Raw genomic sequence first — 18,856 nt, forward strand, 5'->3', positions numbered from 1 at the left:
TAAACAGACAAACAAACAAACAAACAAACATGTCATTCACTAGTGACTTCTGACCAGTACGAAACCCCACACAATTCTCATCAACTGACTTTCTCCTCCATGTCTTCTATACATTTCACACTGAGTGTTATCGCCCCAATCAGCCTGGAATACAACCATTTTTTTTAGTGGAAATCGATTCAACGTTTTGTTTTGTTTACTGAAACAATAATTGAAAGCTTATCAAAAGCACACTGGCAGTCGATAAGACTGGTCGTTTGGTCGAGTAACACCAGACGGTGACTAGTCTGATTTTATTTTAGTCAGTGTGTATAATACTTTTTTTTGAGTCACAATCAAAAGCGGTATCTAATCGAGCGCCCTCAGTGGCAGTTATTGATTATATTATTTGTGATCACCTGACTTGTGAAATTGATTGACTTTCACGTGACACAGTAACCCGGAAGTTTGTTTGCATGCAAATTCGGCGCGAGTTGGGCCGAAAAATACTAGTATCTTGAAAAGTATTTTGACAACTCCTCGACATTGCAAGGTTGTACTGTATTGTCAGAATGTTTCGCGTTATCTTGCTGAGTATTGCGCTGCTGTCGGTTGCCGAGTCTGGTAAAGGTAGGTATTTTGTCTGTATACATGTGCGCTTGAAGTTGAATGAAGGTGTGAACGTTTGGCTGCTCAATGTCAATGATAACATTTTGTAGGTAATAGACTGGTCACGAAACACACAATTCTTCCTTGATAGTATTTTTCAATACGACCAGCAAGAAGTATCCAGCGTGAAATCTAAATTAAGCTCGGGACAATGGGATGGTGTTGAACTTGAAGTATGACAGTGTGGTTCCGGGAGGGAGGGGGGGGGGGCACTTATTGGTGCCGCCCAAATGGGTTAATTTTCTCTGAAATTTTCCCAGATATTGGAACTTTTTCGGGGAAAAAATCTTCAAACATTGGTCAGATTACTAAAAAATTAATATTAGATTTCCTTGGGGCCCCTCACCCGTAACTTTAATACTAACCCTGCCCCTCCAGTACCTTTCTCCATTTAAATTGTATAAGCCCCTTTTCGGAACACTATGGTTATTTGAAGGCTCTTATTAAATCGCATTAGGGGGCTGCAGTGTAAACTCTGTATTCTTGTTTTGTATATTGCATAGACCATACAAATACAGCAGAAACAATTCATACGAAAGTAAAAGTGCTATGTGTTGACTGACTTGCCGTTGTTGTAAAGCAGTCATGTGAGGACTCGAAAGGGGATTTTTATTTGTCACTCCTTGGACAGCTTTCACTTCTGTTGCTGTGATGCAATGATGCAATGAATTATTTATGTGCAGAGTGTAGTCTTGTTCTAATGTCATGGTTTTCAAAAAAAAAACATGTCTTTGGAAAATACATATACTGGTACATATTGCCAGTGTACAGGAACAACTATAACCATTGCATGATATTCACTGAATTAGCTAATTAAATCGTAATATCATTCACAATCCAGTTTTATAATGGTGTTACTAGCGGAATCAGTACAATTATTATTCTTGTTGTCATGGATACATGTTTAATTGCAGCTACATTTTACAGTATCTGATGTCTTGAATTTGAGACGTTTTTTTTTAAATTCATTGCAAAACACCCATTAATTACTACTACCCAATAGCAGACCTTTTTTCTAAATATATTGAAATGCTTTTTGTTTTCATTTTTACTTCAACACTAGTCAAACTCGGAGACCGTGAGTAGTTACAAATAAGCGAGGTATTAGAATTATTTCTTTTCATACAAAGGTGGTATTTAGTTTCTTGAAATATCCAGGCACCAGTCAAAGATGGCCACTTCAATTGCACAATCATTAAGGTTGAACAAGCACATGCAAGGAAATGGCACCACATAAATTATCTGGTCGGGTCGAGTTGGATGGGGAGGTGGGTGTTAGACTCTGTTGTCCAAATTTTAGTGATATACGGATTCCATGACTATTGATTTGTTCTGAAATTTGTAAATTCAGTCTGGATGGCCTATGCAATGAGTATACTGCATGTAACTACTATATAATTAGCAAACATAAGAACCCTGTGAGTTGTAGTAATCAAATCACAACTCTGTGTTCTCTCAGAAATTTCACATATTTGAGCTCAGTGGCTTTACCATGCTCAAACTCTCTCTCAAAAAAAAATGGAAGTTATTCTTATGCTAATGATATCATTAAAAAAAACCTCATATTTTTATGCAAATGAACCACCATGCTGGAGAGAACACTGCTCATATCAAAAACAGCATAATTTTCCACATAAATAAAAAACCTATATACATGTAAATGGTTTTTAATTTTCATATATTTAGCATATATGTTAACTAATAATTTGTTATATTTGCATATGTAAAGAACCTGTGGAAAGATAGGTAGGTGGATCACCTGTGTGTGTGTACAATACACCCAACTAGTTATTTCAATTTTAATTAGTGTTTCAACTAGGAGCTTGGTTATTTGGGGGAGGGGGGTGATTTCAAGATTGTATTGTAAATAATTGGAGAATAAATCTATATATATATACCGGTAATTTTTTTTGTTTATTTTGAAAATGCATTTTTTATTCTAGTCTTATTGTTTTTTAATTGTTACTGTTTATTTACATATTTGAATATATATTTAAAAAAAAATAAAAATAATGGAAATAGAAAATCAAATGAATTATTATTTAATTATTACATAAGACATATATAATTAGTTATTATTTAAATACTGATATAAGCATGTTATATATATGTTTTTTGGCAAATGTTGATTAATATGGATATTTTATAATTTATATAATCTGTATCTACCGGTATATCAGTTGTATTTTTGATATTTCTTCTCAGTACTCATTCAACAGAGGATTCTATTTACTGACCAACTAAGGGACGACGTCAAAAGATCGATGTCGGATAAAAAACTTAATTCCTTTACTTTTTATCCGAACCCCCCTACCCCCCACTGAAACTTAATTGATAAATATTGGTCATGGCGTCAGACTACATTCACCATTAAATACAAATTGATAATCAGACAGTAGTATTGCATAGCAGTTGGTTGTCGGGTGGGTGTAAACAAATTTTACAAATGCACCTCATTTGACGTACAGATTTACACTCGAACCAAACTATTTTTCTGTTTTTTTTTCTTTTTTCGGTTATTTCTGTCCATGATTGGATAGAAAAAACGAACTAAAAATACTCCAAGATTTTTTTGACTTCATTAAAAAATAAAATCGTTTTTGTAGGATGGGAACTTTTTGAGGTCAAAACCCCCCACCCCCAAACTAAAGGAAATAAGTTTTTTATCCGACATCGATCTTTTGACGTCGTCCCTAAAGGTTGTACAATGTACCTTGATTTTAGAGTGAAGATGGGCTTCTATATCTAGATTGATATGATTTAAAACAATTGATCTTTAATTAATTTGTTGGTGGCATGCGTTGATAATTGTTAATAATTTGATTAGTGTTTATTGTCTACATCTTTGAAGTGTTAATTCTCTCATACTTGATATTTTACTTCTGGATAATTCGGGTTTTATAACATTTTTATAATTATTTTTTGCTTTCATTCCAGCTCCTGTTTATCAATTAGACTCAAAGACATTGATTGCTGATGAATACATTGTGGTATTTCAAAGCAACACTTCAGTTGAAGCAGGTAGATGAGAAATTGACAGTCTGAATGGATGACTCATACACCAACCACATGATCAGATCAAATTAATGAGCAGCATTCAATATTTTTCCAATGTTTTTGTTTTATATTTTATGAAGAAATGGGGATACTATTTGTACAGGATTATATTTTTTAAAACTATGTTTTGAAAATAGCATTCATTTCATACAACATGTACATGTGGTTTGAATTATTTTTTGTACCCAGTAATTAGCAGTGCCTTCAATTTGAATTATTTTTATGTAACCAATAATTAGCAGTGTATGAGATTTGAATTTTTTTATGTAACCAATTATAAGCAGTACTTGTGATTTGAATTATTTCATGCATTGTATGCGATTTGAATTATTTTTATGTAACCAATAATTAGCAGTGTATGCGATTTGAATTATTTTTATGTAACCAATAATTAGCAGTGTATGCGATTTGAATTATTTTATATAACCAATAATTAGCCATGTATGCGATCGATTTGAATTATTTTTATATAACCAATAATTAGCAGTGTAGACGATTTGAATTATTTTTATGTAACCAATAATTAGCAGTGTATGCGATTTGAATTATTTTTATATAACCAATAATTAGCAATGTATGCGATTTGAATTTATTTTTATATAACCAATAATTAGCAATATATGTGATTTGAATTATTTTTATATAACCAATAATTAGCAGTGTGTGCAATTTGAATTGTTTTTTTGTCACCATTAATTTAGCAATGTATGCAATTTGAATTGTTTTTATGTAACCAATAATTAGCAGTGTATGCGATTTGAATTATCTTTATGAAACCAATAATTAGCAGTGTAGGTGATTTGAATTATTTTTATGTAACCAATAATTAACAGTGTATTTTGTATGTGATGCAATAATATTCAAATCTCTTCTTGTTTCAGTTGTAAAGCACTTTAAGAATGTCAATAGCCTCATCTCAAACCAGAACACGTCTTTTAAAATACTACGAGAATTCAAGATGAGTCATTTTATGGGTTATTCATTTCAAGGTTCTCTAAGGTAAAAATATTATTTCAAGTATAGAATTTATATATGTGTAAAAAATCACAGAACCAGTTTTGATTTTGTGTTTTTCATGGATAAGCAAGATTCGCTATCAAATTATTCACTATTAAATGAGTTGTGTGATATTGATGCAGTTCAAATAGAAAATAACTCAACTAGAGATAAATGCTATATTATTATACATCTGTCATCGTAACGCCATAAGTTACAGCGTGCTGTAATTTTTACAGGGTATTTTCATCCTACCATATTAGGAAATGAAAATTCCAAATATGGAATGATTTACCCGTGTAAGTTTCCTCTAATAACAAAAACAAACATGGCTGCCGCCAGAGTTTGACCGGACTCCATACAAAGTAGTTTGCTGATTTTGTTCTAAACATTTTTGATTGCCATGGTGTATTCTTGCAAGGAAAAGATGTATAAAAATAAGGTTATTGCGAGAATACCTCAAAATATGCACTCAGACAGTACGCCGCACATCCACCTCCGCTGCGCGTCGTTTGATATCCAGCTGTACTGTCTTCGTGCATACTTTGAGGTATCCTCGTAATAACCTTATATTATTTTATTGAAAACTGGTAAATTGTGTTATTATGCAATTTAATTCAAACGAATGTTATTATATATACAAGGTCATGGGTAAACAAAACCTCCTTTTAAGATATATGTGATAATACTGTGTGTGGGTTACACAGATAATACATGGGACTTTATGAAGTAAAATGCATTCTATTCATTAGAAATGATTAAAAAAAAATTTTCATATAAATTAGAGGATAATGCATCAATGCAGTTGAGCGAATGTGTTCTCACTTGAAGACTCTTGCACGTCGACTTCAAACCAACCATGTTCTAGAAAACTATAACACAAGTTATACATAATATACATGTATCACTCTCAACAAAACCTTCCACATCATCCGAATAAAAGTAACGATTTCTCTCTGTATGAAATCTAGTACTGTGAAGAGATTGCAAGAAATGCCGGAAATAGAATTCATTGAAGCTAACCAGGTGTGTAGTTGTATGGTTTGAAGCAGAAATATTGTTGTGTATTGTTTCATTGGCAAGCTCATGTGTTTATTTTTCACATTATTAATAACCTGATATTTCTCTTTTGTTGAGTTAATTGTTACCAGTAGCGTACCTTGCGTGATAATATAAATTGTTGTTTTTTTGCAAGAGAAAAAATTTTGTAAATTTCGCATGTCAATGAGTATCGTAAAATTTTTTAGCAGTGACAAATATAGAAAAAAAAGTATATTTGCTGGATTTTATTTTCACTGAATCATTTGTTCAGCGAAAATAGCGAAAATTTATTCCAAGCGAAAATAAAGTATTTTACAGTATATACATGTAGATATATCTATATGCTGCCAGAAAGGGTTCCTTCTTGTGCAAAATTGTTTGAAATTATAAATATAATGTTCATAAATTGCTTACAAGCTTCACTCAAGACAATGAAATTGGTTAATTCTGGTGGACTTGTATAATTCATCTCTAGTGTAAAAAAAAAAAAAACCAAGTCTGTGAAAGGGTGTACATTTTGAGAAAATTACATGCATCTGATATTAGAGGTATGTTTTGTCATGTTTTGGCTGTCTAGAAAGGTGTAAAGGTTTGGAAGTACTGCATGGTGACACATCTCTGCCACATTTTTAGTCCCCGTTTCGACGAAGTCCGAAAACAGGGACTTATAATTCGGTCTCCGTCCATGCGACCGTGCATCTGTGCGTCCGTCCAGAGTCATATTTCAGAATTTCTTGGACCGATTCTGTTCATTCTTTGCATGTGCCTAGTACTTTATGTGGGACATATGCACATGCAGTGGTTTAGCGATTTGATTCAAAATGGCTGATTGGCAGCCATCTTGTTTTTTGAAAATGTTGTATTTTGGACATGCTTTGTCAGTTGTCATTCAAATTTGGCACATACATGTACTTTATACATGTTAGGATGCATGTTCATGACAATTTGTTTCAAAATCTGGTCAAGGATGGCCGATTGACAGCCATCTGACTTTTTGGCCTTACTGCTATATTTCCACAATTTATGTACACATACATCATACATATCAGTGTGTTTCATAATCAGATCAAAGATGGCTGAATAATGGCTGTTTTTATTTTTGGCCATATTACTACTACAATGAACTCGTGTTTTGATGTAAATAAACAATCTGTTGTATACGCCACTTGGAACTCAAGTTTCAAGGACACGCTCGCGACAAGCACTCCGCTTTATTATGACGAGCACAAAGAGAACTTTCCAAAATTTAATGGGGACTGTGTCATTTTCAATGACTTGTATGGTAAGTAAAACGGGATGAATGTATAGGATTTTTGGAGAATTTTTTTGAAAATTACAATTTTGCCCCACTTTTTTGCAGATAATGAGAGCGTCACAAAACTGTATTGATCAACGAAATGCTGAATGGGTAAGTGACAATATATTCGCAATGCACATTGTTTCAATTCTCTAATTTCATCAACTATCCACAGTGTATATTCTAGCCAACTTTCTTTTACTACATTATACTAGAAAGATGTTTCTCCAAATAATTGCTAACTCATTCAACTCAAAACTCATTCATCCCATACTTTGCTATTGCATTAACAGTTTCTGATGTTACTGTGATTTCTATTTCAGGGTCTTGTTCGTACTACGGAGCGTGCCTTACGACTGGATGGAATTTACTCATATGCACGTAGGTATTCAAAACATAGTCACCAGTATTGCAATGACAAACAATGTTTGCAATTGTAAGGGTGAAAGATGTACACTAATATTTAATTTAATTTTATTTTATCAAACTTACAACTACAGTGTAGGGTAGGAAATGTGCGAGTTGTGATTTCCATATAACATATGGTCATATAACACTGTTGTGTATGAAAAAGTAAGAACATACACTAAATTTAAAATATGTTTACAATTTAGAAGATTATTTGATTGATTGTGTTAAATTCAAAACAAAGAATTTTAGTAACTATTGAAAAAGGAAGACACACCCAACCAAAAACTGTTAGAAAATAAGATTTATAGACATTGTTCATTGCATGACATAAAAGATGAAATACACTTTCTTTAAATATGTAAAAATCAAACCCAACAAAAAGAGGTACTTTTCAATATTATATTTTCCCCCCAAACCAACACAAATCTTCAGAAATTCATTTATTTAATGAAAAATACACTATTCATTTTAAGAAATGAATATTCACTTGATTTATAAAATTGACATCCTGTTTTTCTAATCCATTCATTTATATATTCATATAGCTATAAACTGATAGAAAAATTGTATTTTTAAAAATGTAATAAAGATATTATTACATTTGTATTATGTTTTGTCTAGGTGATGCTACTGGTGATGGTGTCGATGCCTATGTAATTGACACGTGAGTATATTGACCACTATTGTGCAGGTCTTACTCTATTATTAGATTCCCTATGAAATTTTATGAAATCTCATTATAGAGAATCTTGTACTTACAATTTGAATAAATGGTATCATAACTGGTAATATTGTAAACAAATTTTACCCAGTTCTTTAGATGTTTTAGTCCACTATTTCAAAACAAAATATTTATGTGTCATTTAATATTACCTTAAAATACTATTTAATAATATATTATCATTTGCAATGTTTCTAAAAATAGAGGGTTGTAGACTTGTATCATTACATGTGCTAGCACAATGCAAGTAGGGTGTTTACTGCTGTACATGTATGTGTGATCAGTATTTGGCTACAAGGTTTAATAGCTAGGAACTTTAAACTTGGCACACAGGTTTCCTATGTAACCCACATAATATGTCAATTTTTAGGGACTAAAGCTCAAAAGTGTCAGTATATGCATGTTCACAATAAAGCTACCGAATTTGGCACACATGTTCCTATCGTAATCCCAATACTTACACTTTAAGGTCAAAGGTATATTTGTATATAAGGTCAAATCTGTGGTTCTTAGTGTTCAAATAAATATTGAAGAAATCTAGCGCAGGTCAGCATTTTCAACAGATGTCTTGGTATAACAGCACAGATGACATGTACATGTGTGTGAGAAATATAATGTTGATACAGTACAGCATTTGCACAACTTGTGATTAATTTCGTTTTTCATTCACACCACTCATTTATCACATGAAGGTGTCGTACATTTATAACTATTGCGCCACACATTCAAGTACCATATTTTATTCATCACGCTTGCATCGCACATTTTAACCACCATAATGGCGACATAACCTCACTATGGGAAACCACAAACAAGACGACCTGACTTTTAGGATTGCCTACGTCTCTGCAACCATGTCTTTAAACAAATAATCCAGTAAAAAGTTTTCAGGACCCAGACTGATGTGGTAAAATGCATAATCAAAATGTGCGACACGAGCATGATAAATACACTACTCGATTGTGGATGGATCAAAAGCTGTACATTACATTTGTACGTGAGAATGCTAAATGACGTGTACTTGTGTTTAAATGACGTGTACTTGTGTTTAAATGACGTGTACTTGTGTTTAAATGATTCCATATATGGATATGATATTTTTCCATTTTTTTTTGTTTTTTTGTTAGTGGAATCTATTTGGAACATACCGACTTTCAAGGAAGAGCAACATGGGTAAGATATTACAAACATATAAATTCAATCAATGAAATTTTTTGTTTCCATAGATACTGTTTTATATAAAGAATTACAGAAATTACATATTCGTAGGTCGAAAAGAAAGTTAGTTTTTATCACTATTCACAAAATGAACCCAAGCTATCAATATTTTTTGAAAATTTTCATCTGGAACTGTTTGTGGTGAATTATTTGATTAAAAATTAGCAACTATTTTACAGAAAAATACATTCAAAACTGTACCGGTAATTACAAATGAATCCATCCTACCATTTTTATATTGTTTTATAATTAGAACTGATTCATTAAATGGCAAGTAGGTTGGCAGAGATTTGTACTTCTAGGTTTAACTACTGGTATGAAAAATTATCTTATGAAAATTAGTTTTCAAAATACATTTCCATTAAATACAAGTAAACGCTTCCCTACATTAGAAGGAAGTACTTAAAATGGAAAAATAAATACATCGTTGGTGGAATGACCATAGCTAATTTGCATAGAAATCAATATTAAAAAAAAAATTGGGTACCTACCTACCTACCAGGAAAAGTTTCTGGAGCAGAATCTGCTCTTTTCTGTGTGGACTGATAGTTGTTTTGAATTCTTATATGACCATTAGTGTTCATTTGTGTTTAGGGCATTGACACCATTGATGTGCCATCTCCTGAGACAGACGAAAATGGACATGGAACACACGTAGCAGGTAGGTGAAGTATTGTACAGTCTAACCTGTGTATAGTGACAACCCATGAGACTTCATTAAAAAGGTCTTTTATAGAGAGGTAGTTTTTATATGGAGGTTGGATTATTGAGTAGAAACCACTTAAAAAAAGAAACTGTTAGGTAACAACTATTTAATACTAAAATCTGCATCAAATAAAATGGTCAACAACTGATTTCAATATCAAAATTTATCATTTTGTGAGAGCGTCGTCTCCTCTGTACGCTAACCTGATTGACTGGGTCGCCTGACTGTGTTGATGAACTAAGGTAAGGCTGGGGGATTTATGCAAGCAAATGTGATAAGCAAAGTGGGGGTATGTCTACAGAGCATGAAGACAGAGAGGTTGATTCTGTTTTTTGTAGTACTACACTATTTATTGTTATAATAATAATGATACTTATAAACTATTCTTTGATTATCTATATAAATATGAAAATAAGAATATTGTACATGCAGTTTTGTCACATTTGTTTATTTTTTTCCCCAAGGCACCATTGGTGGCGCCATGTATGGAATTGCTAAAGATGTAAATCTGATTGCTGTGAAAGTGTTAAACAGAGATGGAGCTGGATCAACAGAGTAAGTACTGTAGCATTGACTCACAAAAAATACATCATCCATCTTGATATCACATGTAGGATACGAATTAACAGAACTTGTATTTATTGTGGTATCACAAGTCATATATCAAGCTCATCAATTATGAGAAATGATGAATTTTTAGGTCTCAATTGTTCAAAAAGAATGGGTGCGGCTTCTAATACAGATTTTACGGTACCTGAAAAATCATTGTAATTGTTTGAGAGCATGTTTTCAATTATTCAAGGCATGGTTAAGACGATAGATGATATACCTGGGTTTACTGTGTTTACAAGGAAGGACCTAAGTTTGCCTTTGGTATTTTGGTTTCAAATGCATGAGCATGAAAAAAATAATTTTTCAAATTTACCCGAAAGAGGCAAGAAAATGACTGCCATCTCCTCATGAACCCAGAAGATTAAATTATATCAATTGAGACAATTTTACATATACAAATGTATCATCAAGACTAAAATCAGTTGTATATTTATGTCACTGCTTGTTGTATCTGTAATCAGCGTATGCTAGTTTAAGAGTCAATTTATATTTATCACAATTGCAAGTGGAAAGTTTCACATGCTATCGCATGTACATGGTTTTTAGAGCTTTGAAGTTATTTATGTATCTTTCATTTGCATTTGCATTTTCTATTTAGTCAGTGATATTAGCCTTTGGCTAGGTATTTCAAACTGACTTTAAATAAACGAATTTAATTGAATTGATCTCAGAATTACCTCTAATGGTCGGTAGTCATCACATGAAATATTTGGTTCTCGTATGAACAATGATGACAACTTTGATCAACCAAGGTATCGAGGGAGTCACTAGTGGTAATTAGTGCAAGTCGCGCCCAGGTCAAACCTCATATTTGTGATTTCCATTAGAAGAGCGCATTGGATTGTGGGAAAATCAATGTTTATCAACATGGTATGTTTTATTATTTGTATCGTTTATTCTTGTGTGCAGTGCCATCATTGACGGTGTAAGATGGGTAGAAGACAATCACTTGACAAAAAAGACTAAAAGCACAAATGCTAAGGGGTCAGTAGCAAAGTAAGTAAACTCCCTAGTTTTGTTGGATATTGTTAGTCCCCGTTCGGACGGAGTCCGAAAACGGGGACTTTATGTTTTGCCCTGTGTGCGTCCGTCCGTCCGTCCGTCCGTGATCACCTGTATCTCGAACATGCATGGACCGATTATGTTCAAACTTCACTCATACATCACACATTATATGGGACATATGCACATGCATTTTTTTCATGATCCGATTAACGATAGCCAAATAGCGGCCATTTTAAGGCCGAAAATGCATCAAAATCGCACATTTTCACCATTCTAGACCCGGATCTCAGTTATGCATGGACGGATTTCGTTCAAATTTGGTACATACATTAAACATAATAGGACCTTGATGCACGTCATTTTTTTTTCGGATCAAGTTCGAAATGGCCGACTGGCGGCCATTTTGTTTTAAAGAATTCAGTTCTGGATCCGTATCCGAGACATGTCTGGATTGATCAAGTTCAAACTTCACACACACAAGGTACATCATGTCACAAATATGTATGTGCATTTGTTTCATGATCCCATTAACGATAGCCAAATGGCGGCCGCTTTAAGGCCGAAAATGCATTGAAATCGCACATTTTCACCATTCCGAACCCGGATCTCAGTTGTGCATGGACGGATTTCATTCAAATTTGGTACTTACATTAAACATAATAGGACCTTGATGCACGTCATTTTTTTTTCCGGATCAAGTTCGAAATGGCCGACTGGCGGCCATTTTCTTAAAGAATTCAGTTCTGGATCCGTATCCAAGACATGTCTGGATTGATCAAGTTCAAACTTCACACACACAAGGTGCATCATGTCACAAATAGATATGTGCATTTGTTTCATGATCCGCTTAACAATAGCTGAATGATGGCCATTTTAAGACCGAAAATGCATTAAAATCACGTATTTTCACAATTCCGGAACCAGATCTCAGTCATGCATGGATGGATTTTGTTCAGATTTAGTACAATGTGTTGTACATATGCAGGTGCATTTCGGTCATGATCTGCTTTGAATGTATATGTCACTCAAATATGAATGGAACGGGGACGTGTCATTGACAATGACTTGTTAATATATATTTCTATGTTTTCTGGGCTAATATAATTGTGGTTAAATAAATGTCCTTTTCAAATGTGGGTTTTATAATAGCAGCTTCTATGTATGACACTACAACCTTTAATAAGGATTGCCATATCGCAAAAGAATTGTTTCAAAATGTGGGTTTGTATTATAAAACGTGATTGTTTTTATGCGAGTACCAGTAGTAGGGAATTTGACAGTGAAATGACATAGTGTCATGATGATGGCTGACAGTGAAATGACATATGTTGACATCAAATCTTCCAGCAAAACATTTAATGTTAAAAAACTCATATATAAATGATCCTATTACAGCATGTCATTAGGAGGAGGGTTTTCTGTTGCCATGAATCGTGCAGTAGAAAGTGCTATTAGCAGTGTAAGTACCTTGCATGTATTCTGGGTGGGGGAGGAGGGGGGGAAACTGTGCAGGAGAGCTGTACTCCACAGCCATCTAATAATTGAAGATTTTGTAAAGCAAACCTGAGGGAAGTAATCATGCAAAAATAAATGTGTAGGTATTATGTATTAGAAAATAATATTAACAATTTAGAAAAAGTTGCACCAAAACTGTGGTTGAAATAAATGTGGTGCTCAAGAAGTATAAAACTCTTGAAGAAAACTTTAATTTCTCAACATATACAACATGTAATTTTCTTTTTGATTTTTGTCATCGGTGTGTAACACTTGTGCTAAATCACTTGAATATTCAGGTTTACTGAAGTTGTAATATTGAATACTAATAGATGTTACTTCCTTTGCAGGGCATTACATTCATTGCTGCGGCTGGCAATGATTACGGAACTGATGCATGTCTGGTTTCACCCGCCAGTGTGGACAAAGTGTAAGTTAATTAGTACACTCCACATGAATCATGAATTGTCATGGAAGTTCAGTCAAGTGTAGAATGCTAACTCAAATTTGATTGGTTGTAAAATTCATTCAACATAAAATGCACTTCTTGAGTAGATTGTTGGATACTGCCTACTCCAAATAAGAATATGATTTTTAGAAGTAATATCACTCGTATCTGATAATAATATTTGTGTCATGTGTGCTAGAACTTTTTTAAAATCATAGCATTTTTTTTTTCAGGATTACTGTTGGGTGTACAACAAACACTGACCAGTTCTGTGTTTTCTCCAATGCCGGAACATGTGTGAATATACTGGCACCGGTAAATATCATGTGTATCTTGTCAATTTCAGTGTCATTTGGTCAGCATTGTATCATGCATACCTTGGACTTTGAGGAGATGTGCAACAATGCAGCTTTATTTTCTGATTGCTATTGTGAAATATGTGGATCCGTAGCCATTATATGTGGATCCGTAGCCATTATATGTGGATCCGTAGCCATTATATGTGGATCCGTAGCCATTATATGTGGATCCGTAGCCATTATATGTGGATTCGTAGCCATTATATGTGGATCCGTAGCCATTATATGTGGATCCGTAGCCATTATATGTGGATCCGTAGCCATTATATGTGGATCCGTAGCCAATATATGCCTAATGACATTTTTTGTCATTTATGCATATAACATTCCCACCCAAATGTCACTATATTAGAAAAGATTTTTGTATCACTGTGTATTTCTTACATAGGGTGAGGGTATCACATCCTGTGGTATTGATGGACCCTTTGCTGATATCACTTTATCTGGTGAGTAAATTGTATGCACGTAATCTGGTAGTAAATATATGCAGACATTATCTTCATAATGCACATATACAAGTATACAATAGTAAATACCAAGTACAGATCTAAAATACACGAACAATCATCATTGTGTGCAAGACTCATTTACTGATAGTTAACAAACTGTTAAGGATTAAGGAGTCAAGAATCAAGACCATAGGTGACTATCGTTAGTGTCTGAGTTGTCAAATTACTGTAAAACATGTCTTTTTAGCGAATTTAGCGAGAGAACTAATTCACTAATTCAAGATGTCGCTAATGACTTTATCATAAATTCAAAATGGCCGCCAAACAACGTCTTTTTTCTCCACACACACTTTGTAACAATGCAAAAAAAAATTTTCTTTGTTCTTAGTAATTTTTGAGACCCAATATAAAAAGTCAATATTCTGGATGTAACGCAGCAACGATACCCGCTTTTTCAAATCCCTGTTGAATCAGTTTTTTGTCATTGCAAACAAAATCAAATAACACTTGACATTTTTTCTTTGTTTTATGGAGGTGATAACTGCGCAATTGTTTTGGCGAGCGACAGACAAGTATTGTGAAAACAGGAAATCAACAATGACAAAGATTCGCTAAATCAACATTTCGCTATTACGTCATTTTACCACAATTTGCTAAAATTACATGTCACTTTTTCAACATGTTTTAGTGAGTTAATTTTAGTCGTTTCTTTTTGCAGCCCATCATGAGTTGTTTTGTCACTTGTATGTGCATTTCATAGCTCCTCTTTTATAACAATGGGGACAATGGGTCAAAAACTGAATGAAAACTGTTATTGAATGTTAGCACACTGTTAGCACAAAGTAGTACAATATTACATAAAGTTTACAAAGGCTTATTCGAATTCCGAAAGTCTAGTTATTGTATAGGCAATGTTGCCATGGATACTATATGTAAAACCAAGTGAATCTTTCCATTCACACCAACATATTGTTATTTTCTCTAGGAACGTCCATGTCCAGCCCTCATGTGGTGAGTAAATATTTAGCTTTGGTGTTTCTAGCTTATGTTGTTGATGTTGTTAACTATTTGTTTGATTTTACCATGCTTATCTTTTGCTTAATGTTTCATTAGGCTGGTGTGGCTGCCAAGTACATCAGCTCGTTGAAGTCAACACCTACTCCAGCTGAAGTGAAAAAGTGGTTGGATATGAAGTAAGTCACATACCATGATATCTCATCTCATCTCATCACATCTATCCTCTTCATGTCTTCTGGCACATAAGGCCATATGATATGATATTGCTGTAAACCTCAAGCGAGTATGTTGGTTTCCATGGTATTATATTAACTGTGATATCTGAATTTCTTGGAAAGATAATTATGTAAATTTTTCTGACTTTTATCATTTTTATCATTAATTAACCCTAATAGGCAAGTTAAATAATACTCCATGTATATTGCCACCTGAGCTATTAATACATGGATATCTAATATTGTTTTGTTTTACTTCATTGTGTGTGTAGAAATGAGAAATATACTGTAAAACATGTTAAAAATGCGAATTGTGGCAAATTACGTAATAGCGAAATATTGATTTAGCGAATCTTTGTCATTGTTGATTTCCTGTTTTCACAATACTTGTCTGTCGCACACTAAAACAAATGCGCCTTTATCCCCTCTAGAAAACAATGAAAAACTGTCAAGTGTAATTAGATTCTGTTCGCAATGATAAAACACTGATTCAACAGGGATTTGAAAAGGCGGGTATCATTACATCCAGAACATTGACCTTTTGTATTGGGACTTAAAAATTACTAAGTACTACTAATATATCAGTATCACTTAATTTATTTTCATTGAAATAATGACCACAATAAATAATACATTTATTTTTTTGTGACGATTTACTTTTCAATGAAGTATATCTATCATGTCAGTACGTTTTTTTGTGTGTTGTTTACAAAGTGTGTGTGTAGAAAAAAGACGTTGCTTGGCGTCCATTTTGAATTTATAAAAAAGTCATTAGCGATATCTTGAGTCAGCGAATCAGTTCTCTCACTAAATTAGTGAAAAAGACATGTTTTATAGTAGTTTCCATAGTTTATAAACATTTGATGATGATGAGAATCACTGTTGTTCAAACAAGGTAAGCAAAGAGAAAACCTTGACAACCAGAAAACCTTGACGTCTTCACTTATACCATAATTTATGATTTGTATTACAGTGCTACCAAGGACAAGATTACAGAAATACCTGCTGATACTCCAAACAAACTCTTATTCATGGATTGTTCCTAAGTCAAGCTCTATCACGTCCTGTTGTCTATTAATCTACTCAAGTCCAAATTCATATGTGGCACAGTTGTTGTCTATTAATCTACTCAAGTTAAAATTTCAATGTAACACAATCATTGTTCTACTCAAGTCAAAATTCACATGACCAGCACATTTTTTTAATACATTTTTGTTGTTTTATGTGTTTATGATTAATTTTTTTCATACAATTATTTCCAGTGTAGCTGGGCTAAAGGAATGTTGGTTTGTTTTACTTTACTCCACTATATGCTTGGCAGGTTTTAGTACATAAATATTTTTTTTTTTAGAAATATTTTATCTTGTTGACATTTTGCCGTATTTGAGGATGTGTTGAGAATGGAAAGAAATAAAATCAAATGACTCCCAAGTCCCAAGTTATTTATTAAAAGTCATTTCTCAAAACTCACATTTCAAAAGCGATTTCTCACAGATCATTTATAACAAATCACATAATGTGTTCTCAGTATAATCAAATCAAAATAAATGTTTGTGCTGCATTATTTTAGGTTACATATGTACATAATTATAACTGACGACAGAAATGAAAAATTCTTTTTAGATCTCAAGCTAACACTAATATTCAAGTACGTACGTGTACCGTAATACATTTGTCAATGTACAGAACTTGCTTTTGCCATGGCGCAGTCTATGGCATGTATATAAATTGTTAGTGGTATAAATACTACTCAAATCAACCACTATGTAAGTGTGATGGCTACCATTTTGTTTGCAAGGTATCAACTGAGTTTTCTATCAATATAAAAATATATCAATTACATCTTCACATGAAGCACCTGAAGTGAAGGATGTGCTGCTTGGTCTTTTTACACGTTTTTATGTTGAATCAGTAAACAGATAGTTTATTTTTATGATTGGTTTTAATTATCTCTTATTTATTCAGATTTCATGCTAAGAGCTGTATTCAGTTTTTTGTAATGCATAATTGTCCAATAAAAACTGTATTTTTCTAGCGTAGAACTGTAAATGTGTTTGGTTTTTGTTGCTGGGTATTTTAAGAATGTTGTTGACAAGATAAGGTACATGTACTCACTAAAACAAAGAACCAAACCAAAAGGGCTTAAATGGGTATGACTATAAACCACTGATACAAATAACGTTGTTGAGTGATGTATTTGACCACAAATTATGCAGTAGCGATTAAAATTACAATAATTTAATACCCATAGCCAGGTAATAGAATATATATATATATGCATTACATGATGAATATGAGTGAAGGACCATGAACACTTGCGTCTCTATTCGAATGATTTCGGCATTGAGTAGTACGTATACATTAAACGAAAAGCACAAGATTAATAAAACCACATCTACAAATCAGACTGATGCTGACACGTATAATATGCCACAAACGAAATATTGGTAGTAATTATATATTCCAAGGGCACTTTACTGGACATTTGCTTGTTCTACAAAATCAAAAACAGTTCGTTTCAACTGATTTTTCAATACACATCTAACGACCTTTTTGATACAATGCAGACTTCTTGAAAATCAAAACACCACAAAATATGCCCGTCTCTGTGCCTTTGATGTGTTTTTATGGTAATGCAAACTTTTAAAAGTTTACTTTTCTCTCCACGACATTTAGAACACGCATGTGCATATTGTCTCGCATAGTTGTAGGAAAGGGCTTCTGTAAGTCTGAAACTATTCTCTTGCATTGTTGTAGGAATGTGTTCACGAGTTATTTGCTTGCTTCAGTGCCAGCAATTAAGAATTTGTGGGGGATTACCCAACATGTACAAAAGTTTTTTTAAAACAAATTTTTACGGCTACAGAGGTTTGATATTTATAAATTTGACTGGTATGTGTGAGAAGGGATCATCACCTGCTCATGTGAGAGAAACTAGTCTTGAACGATAACACTGCACACCAAATATAGTAAAGGCCTATGGGTAGACACTTGTTTGCGAGGATGAAAAGACATCTTCATTAGTATAGTATTTGTCACCCTCACATTGGTCGGTGTGCAACGCCTTTGAAATTTATGCAAATAACCATGTATTTGACATGTCTTATATGCAATGCATCTACATGTACCTCAACATGCTACGGTGATCAATGCACATCAAGA

At 33.3% G+C, this 18,856-nt stretch overlaps 1 protein-coding gene across 1 annotated transcript; it reads left to right on the forward strand.

Annotated features, from left to right (window-relative positions):
* The first annotated feature begins 451 nt into the window (after nucleotides 1–451).
* On the forward strand, nucleotides 452–17,736 carry LOC100367213 (uncharacterized). Its single transcript, XM_006816694.3, has 18 exons — nucleotides 452–609; nucleotides 3,586–3,669; nucleotides 4,587–4,704; nucleotides 5,673–5,727; nucleotides 7,103–7,150; nucleotides 7,363–7,420; nucleotides 8,072–8,114; nucleotides 9,299–9,344; nucleotides 9,984–10,050; nucleotides 10,560–10,650; nucleotides 11,617–11,703; nucleotides 13,108–13,171; nucleotides 13,557–13,636; nucleotides 13,888–13,969; nucleotides 14,402–14,459; nucleotides 15,448–15,473; nucleotides 15,576–15,655; nucleotides 16,668–17,736. The coding sequence occupies exons 1-18, from the start codon at nucleotides 552–554 to the stop codon at nucleotides 16,738–16,740; spliced, it is 1,218 nt and encodes a 405-aa protein (XP_006816757.1). The 5' UTR covers nucleotides 452–551; the 3' UTR covers nucleotides 16,741–17,736.
* The last annotated feature ends 1,120 nt before the right edge of the window (nucleotides 17,737–18,856 follow it).

This window comes from Saccoglossus kowalevskii, chromosome 8, assembly GCF_978046115.1.
Source record: "Saccoglossus kowalevskii chromosome 8, keSacKowa6.1, whole genome shotgun sequence".
NCBI lineage: Eukaryota > Metazoa > Hemichordata > Enteropneusta > Harrimaniidae > Saccoglossus > Saccoglossus kowalevskii.